This window comes from Micromesistius poutassou (genome assembly GCF_964030765.1).
Source record: "Micromesistius poutassou genome assembly, chromosome: 12".
Classification (NCBI taxonomy): domain Eukaryota; kingdom Metazoa; phylum Chordata; class Actinopteri; order Gadiformes; family Gadidae; genus Micromesistius; species Micromesistius poutassou.
Window position 1 is genome coordinate 5,304,226 of NC_140282.1, and position 7,500 is coordinate 5,311,725.

The 7,500-nt window shown below is 42.4% G+C and overlaps 1 protein-coding gene across 1 annotated transcript in view; it reads right to left on the reverse strand.

The window, feature by feature from the left end:
• Positions 1 to 7,500, reverse strand: part of zfhx3b (zinc finger homeobox 3b) — a gene marked incomplete at its 5' end in the record, with an annotated part of 183,179 nt that overhangs the window by 58,210 nt on the left and 117,469 nt on the right. The window contains one exon of the mRNA XM_084475896.1: positions 1,996 to 2,084. Within this exon, the coding sequence (XP_084332022.1) occupies positions 1,996 to 2,084 (89 nt within the window). The remainder of the gene's footprint in view (positions 1 to 1,995; positions 2,085 to 7,500) is intronic.

The following is a 7,500-nucleotide window of genomic DNA, read 5'->3' on the forward strand; positions in this document are numbered from 1 at the left end:
CTATCTACCTTGTCTCTCTCTCACACACATACAGGCACAGATGCGGGCACACACACACACACACACACACACACACACACACACACACACACACACACACACACACACACACACACACACACACACACACACACACACACACACACACACACAAATATCACCACTCTTACACATGACTTCAAATATAAGCTATAGTCTGCATATGTCTACATATGAAACTTGACTCAAATGTCCTTAATGTTAGTCCTGCAATGCCAAAGAGACAGAAATAAAAGCATCCAATATCTGCAGTAGTCGAACCTCACAAAGCTTATTAATAATGCATTCTCATTCTGCCTACCTATCCTGATTATTTTTTAACAATAAAACCACGAGCATCAATCAATTATAATTATAGTGGGACTACAAATGCAATATGATTGTAAAAAAACGAAGCACATATAACATATATTAAAAAAGATGCATCAACCATAATTTCACCACATAAATGTATTGCAAATCAAACAATGCCAAAATCTTCATAAGATATTGCAGAGGCCCGAAAACCTACAAACGATTCGAATCAACGCCTGAGACAAATATTAAAAAAGGAATACAAAAAAAAGATGCCGACGGAAGATGCGTTCAAATGTGTCTACTGATTGTAACAAAACAAGGAGAGGGGGGAAAGGGAAGAAATAAGATGGGGAAAAAAAGGACGATCGAGAAAGGAGGAGAGAGATCTCGAGTTTGTGTTATAGTGGGTCTACCTGCACGTAACGCCGTGACTATTATAGACATACATATCGGGCAGACAAGAGCGAGGTGAGCCGATAGATGGATACAAAAAGAGTAGCCTATATATTATTTTAAATAATATATTAGGGCATAATAATCCACCAGAGAGTCTCTATGGCCGAGTTATTTAAGAGGCAGATATTGCTCTAGTCGCTCTAGGCAGAGGATCTGGAAGGGGATCTGTTTGTGTGATCTCCTCTCTATAGCCCATGGCTATCTGACCCCCACCACCCCATCCCACTATCAAACCATCTCCCCCTTTTTATCACGTCTACTATTCCAAATGGCGGTGTCTGTATTCGAATTCCTGTCATATTATTCAGGTATCCTATCAACATTCTAGGCCTATTTGCTTTGCATGGATCATGCAGGCAATACAATATACGAAGCGAATAAAAAGGCTACAGCTTTTTAAATGCATTACTTTAGGGAAGGGGGTCAAGCAAAATAAAATAACACGGCTGACCCTTAAGTAGGCTATAGTCAAAGCTAGACCGGTAGCTTTCTCCTCTCCCTGTCCCATCGAGACCAAACTCTTTATACGTGTGACTCGCTGGTGCACGATTTGAACTCGTCCTTTTAATCTCTCTTTCACTCGCTTCGTGACCCCTGTTCCACTCTTCCTTGCTCTCTGACCCCCCCCCCCCCCCCCTTTCAAACCTCCACATCCTCGACTCACAGCCCGTCTCAAGGCACGTAAAGCCCAAGACGGTTTTATGCATTGAAGACGAATAGCTCAATCCCGTCCCAAATCAACACTAGTAGTGTGGTTGTTTTTGAAAGATTTTTTTGGGGGAGATAGATAGGGCCTAGGATATGCGCATCTGCCTCGAGAGAGCAAGTAGCCTACATTCTCACGTTTTGTCATTTTAACCAACCATTCTCGTGTGTGTAGGCCTAATATATATATATATATAGGCCTACAACTCGTTATTTAACTATATTTGAATACGGCCTATTCGGCACCATATATCGTTTTTTCGTGTCGCTATCATTGGCGATAGGATACAAGTGTAGGTCTGGTCCAGTCCATGTCTAACTACACAGCAGGTCATGTTGACTTGGCGCACGCAAATAACCCAAGACGTGGTTATACGCTCGTAATAGTCTACGTTTTTGAATCCATCGCGTCTGTTTTTTTAGATCAGAAACCTTCACTCCGGTCCGTAAGCAGGGGAAAACTAAAGTATTCTGGCGTCTAAGAGGTCAAGCCATAACCAGATCTACGGGCTTTGCAGAGCCGTCGCCGCCGCCGCTCGGCGTCGGGTTCTGCCGGATCCGAGGTCTCGCTGATCCGCTGAAGGAGACTCCGGAACACACAGCACACCGCACTCACACACACGCACCACACACACACACACGCACACACGCACGCACGCACGCACACACACGCATGCCGATCGATTCGAATGTGACTCGGCCAGGGCATGAACTAGAATCGACTTAAACATCGAACCTCAAAGAAACTAACGTGCCACACAAAAACGAAAGAAAAGGGGTTGCCAAAGTGGGGGGGAAAGCGGACTAGTAGACGAAGTAGATCTAGTCCTAGGGCGGATGGATTGTAGCCTACGTTTCAGACTCGCGTCGGTGCGAGAAAATGTGTTCTTTCAAAAAAATGGAGTTACACAAGTCGACGAAAAGCATGAAAACCCTGGACGTGGCGAGTGTCCTGATGTGTCAACACGTTAAAGCGGACGGTGTACCCCCTATATCTTTCCCCCGGACGCACACACACGGACCCCCAAGGCTGGACTATAGGAGCTCCTCTCCGGGCATCGCTCCTGAGCAAGCTGCCGCCCAGACCCTCCGTCTGCTGCCCCGCAAAACCATTTTCACAAGCATTCGTGTTTTAGATTAGGTCTTTCTTTCTTTCTTTCTTTCAGCCCTCAAATGTCTTTTTCCCCCGACCCCCGGCGAAATGCACATATGTGGTTTAAAGCCAGTGATGTCTAGCGGTCAACAGTCTGCAGAGGATCGCTGTCTATTTTTCTTCCGTTGACGAGGAGAACCGGGGGGACGAACGCAGATGTAAACACAGGTAACGATACGGATAAGAGAAAAAGAGCGAATAAACCAAGCTGCTTTGTACGTAGAGAACTTGTGATCGACAGTATAGGCTATTTGTGGGAATATAAGAATAGCGACAGCCCCGCTATGTGAAAGCTGTACGAGCAGTGGGAATAGAGACTCACAGAGAGAGAAGTGGAAAGAACAGACCGTGAAAACAGAAAGAAAAGAAACAAAACGCAAAGTTGAAACTTACAATTTCTCGCTGCCGTTTGGTGATCTTCGCTTTTTAATCCAGTATTGAGTCGATTTAGCTAAAGATCCCATGGAGACAGTCCCCCTTTTTTGGTCAGTTTGCGCTTAGGATGGCAAAAGAAAGATCATTGTTGTCGCCGAGTGTAAAAACGGAGCAGTCGGCTATTAGTTGTAAAGGCAATATACAAAATAATTCGGATGCAAAGCAGGCGATGAGTCTTGTGTTAGAGGGAGCGAGGAAGAGGTGAAAGTGAGATCTGATGATTGAAAAGAAAAAAACTCTTTGGATCTTTATTCCTGCTAATTAGTTTCCTGCAAAAAAATGGCTGTGATTAATTCAGTGCGCATGTGCTTCATTACACAGGCACGGAGGGAAGGGCTAATTAGCCGCCTTCTGGATCAATAAGATCCAGCAGAGGAGAGAGGGAGGGAGGGAGGGAGGGAGGGAGGAAGGGAGCCACAGAGAGGAGGGAGGGAGGGATGGATAGATAGATACAAGTAGGAAAAAAGACCAAAGTAATGATCAGGAATTTAGAAAAATATGGAATTAAAGAACAGCGCAAAGTAAGAGTTTGATGATGGGGACAAAGACGGGGAAAAGTTAACACTATAGCCGCGGAGAGATCCACTCACTATCGCTGGTTTTTCCCCTCTTCTTCAATCTTTCTCGTTTTTTTTTCTTCGAAATGTTCTGAACAAGTCTATAGTGGATTCAAAACGACGCACGGTATATAAGTTGTTATCATAAGAGGGAGAAAGAAACCAACCCGTTTGTGTATTTTGTGTAGCCTATCTTGTTGGGCGGCTGATAAGGCACGGGTCGGAATAAAGAGTGCAAATGTGATGGCTGCTTCGGCAAAAGGTGTTTTCATTTGTAGAAGAATATTATTATTGACTATATGGGCATATCGTGTGTAGCGCGGGGAGCGTTCGACGATGCAGACTCCTGTTTAAGTAGGCCTATGCTGCCAAACTCTTATTGTTGAAACACATCAGTAACACAACTAGTTTACCCACAACTTAAAGGCTTCCTTGTTTTAAAAGTGAAGACAATGGACTGTGGGACGGAGAAGGAAGCAAAGGTGACTGCGATGGTAGGAAACTTTGTTGTAGTTGTGGTGATTGTTCTTGTTATAAACTGGTTATAGTGATGGTTGGCTGTAGAGCATCCCGAGTGTTTTCTTATTGACTTCATACTAAATGATGCGTTCAGGTATCCTATAGCGCTGGTATTCTGGATATTCTTTAGTGGGCTATTATACTATGTCCTATAGAATGAAATCAGACTTCTACACACGCACTATTTAACTTGCACTGTCTTGTTGTAAGCTATAGCAAACATCGCAAAAGTGGTTTTCGAAAGACGACATGACATTGAAATACTAACAACCTAATAATTCTGCAATAATAACGCAAATAGCCATTCCCATCAACATGCACCAACAGACGACTTTGTTTAACACGTCCATCATTTAACTAAGATGGTTAAACCTCTTTTACCTTGAATAACAAACACATTATAAGTCAAATATACAATTAAATGAAAAAAGGCAGGGCGTATCGTTTCCCACGCGAAGACTAAGGACAAGTGCATGATCTTAAAGTTAAACATAAACAAACAAACATTTTTTAAATGTAAAAATATGTATTTTCTTATCGTTTCAACGCATGAGCATCGTCCGGAACGTTAAGTAAACCATTGAAATATATACAATTCTAAAACTCCTGAATGCAACCCAAGTTCAACTCAATACATGGCCTGCTTATTTAAGAATATGTTTTATGTTATGTAGGCCTATATTTACATTTGCATAGGCCCATGTACTTAATTATTAGATATAATATTTAGCTCTAGTCTTTTGGACATTTACAAAATATAAAAGTCTTACGGTATGACAAGCCATGCATAGTTATAGGTCTAAGTAGGAGAACGGAATATCATGCCATAGGTGCCACACACCAGTGGACGCAATGCCAAACGTGTGCACACTTTCACTGACAAATGTAGAACAACTACATTGACAACGCATGCGACATGCATGCGTTTGTCTTTATATCAATTAATGCACATGGACTACTTTGCATGTTTTATTTTAATGATAGGCTACAAGGCCTATGAAAGGTCATTTCTATGCATTTCAAATGTGTGTTTTTTTCCCTGCAGATATTGATATGCTATTATAATGTTTTTGATGTTGTATTTGATTTTGTTTAATTTTTGTCTCGATTGTTTGTAGAATATCAATACCGATTTTCCCTCTATCTCTAAAAAAATCGCCCTTTAAGCGTTTTGCTATATAACGGATATCAACATGTCATCAAGTGTTTTCGGAATTAAAAGATACAAAAAATAAATAAACCTTTGAGTCCCCCTGTGTTCTTTGTGATGATAATTATATTGTTGATTCTGTAAGACATGGACAATCCCTCGCTTTCAGTGTGCTCACTTTCTTGACCAACGAGCTAACTATAAGTGCCTGTTCAACTATGCAAATCCTCTGCCGTTTTGTATCACGTTACATTCAATGTTAAAGTTATATTTATGAAAATCACTTGGAAATAATAAGTCATTTCTGTTCTCCACAGTTTCTACTTTTTTTCATCATGCGCCATAATATGTAGGGATAACATAATTCAACACAATTCGAGCCTACTTCTCATTACTTATTGACATAATATATGGTTGACTGATCATTTAAATACAATTAAAAATAATAATAATATTTGCTGGCCTATTTCTGCAGATCTAGTGAATCCCAAGCAACAGATATCGAAAACAATATCAAACGTTAAATATGTCTTATCAGAAGGCATAATCTCTCTCTCTATCATTATGTCTGTCAGTCTGTCTACCCCCCCCCCCCCCCCCCTCTCTCTCTCTCTCTCTCTCTCTCTCTCTCTCTCTCTCTCTCTCTCTCTCTCTCTCTCTCTCTCTCTCTCTCTCTCTCTCTCTACCTGTGATAATAGTAATACCAGTCTGTAATAGCGTTCCCATAGCACCTGACGGACATAAAACCATGGTATAGATAGCCAGGGTTTTGGCCATGAGGATCTGCCCGGGCCAGAGCAAGCCACGCGGATGAGGGAACAGGCACGGCTCCATCCAACATGCGAGCATTAAGCAATCTGAGAAGCAGGCAAAAATGTAGAGCCAGCACTGTTGGCACGTTTTATAAGGGGGGTAGAGAAGATAGCACAAAATGACATGAAAATCGGGTGCCAGGGGACCATAAAGAACAAATAAAATTGTATTCGAATGTGTATAGGAGCCGCCGTCCAAGTAGTCAGTCTGACTATAAACAACGAGGACCCTAGGTTAGCAAATTATGCATAAACCACATGGAACTTGACCGAACTACAAGATCCCGTGTATAAGCTATCAAAAGAGGACTCCAGACGTATGGGCCTTGTAGCAGTTAGGCCACGCATTACTGAAAGGAAAAGGGGGGAAACTGACTGGTCTCCAGCTTTTGTATTTACCAGCATTCAATTGCGCCTCTCTGCGGGAAGGATAACTGTCCACGTGCCAAGCTCAATAGGCATACGCCGATGAGTGGCATTGCAAATTCAACACAACCTGTAGCTATGACAGCCCGTGAATATGACAAAGAAACGCAGAATGGCTTAAAATGCAAAATGTTCCCTCTATTTGGGTGCATAAAAGCAATTGACCATCACAGAATTGCAAGGAACAAAACATCCTTTTCAGCCAGAGTGCAGGGCCAGTAATCTGTTGTAAGTCCGTGACAGGAGCCACGCTAACTTCTATTTGTTAACTTATATTCTTAAATATTCTTTATTTTCATTTTAAACCGCTCTCTCTCCATCTTCGCCTTTCGTTCGACACACGCATGTACGCGCGTGTGTGTGCGTGCGCGCATGTGACATGTCATGTGCTCGTGCTATTCCAACGACGCAACGATTTAAGAGGAATGAGTATGAACGTATCCAAAAAAACTGCTCTCTAGAATAGTAACACAACATCATGTTGTTTACGCGGGGCTGTTGCTGAGGCAAACACAGGCTACTTATACATGTTGCCGTAACGTACCATTTTATGATTAGATAACCAATACAATTGTACCTAGGCCTATATCATGGTTTCAAAAGCTTAAAAGTCGAGAAAACATACAACTTAAAGGGGATAGTGAAATATTGGATAGCAGACAAGTTGTAAGAGTTTATTTATTGGTGTCTGTTCCAATACAACCGGAGTATCAAATCGCAAAATATAGGTATATCAGTTTGCTTGTGTAAAGGCTGGTGGTGACCGGCTGTGTGTACGTGTGTGTGTGTGTGTGTGTGTGTGTGTGTGTGTGTGTGTGTGTGTGTGTGTGTGTGTGTGTGTGTGTGTGTGTGTGTGCGTGCGTGCGTGCGTGCGTGCGTGCGTGTGTGTGTGTGTGGGTGGGTGGATAGGGCAGCGGAGCCAGGTGCAATGGCAGCGCCCTCTTATGTTCA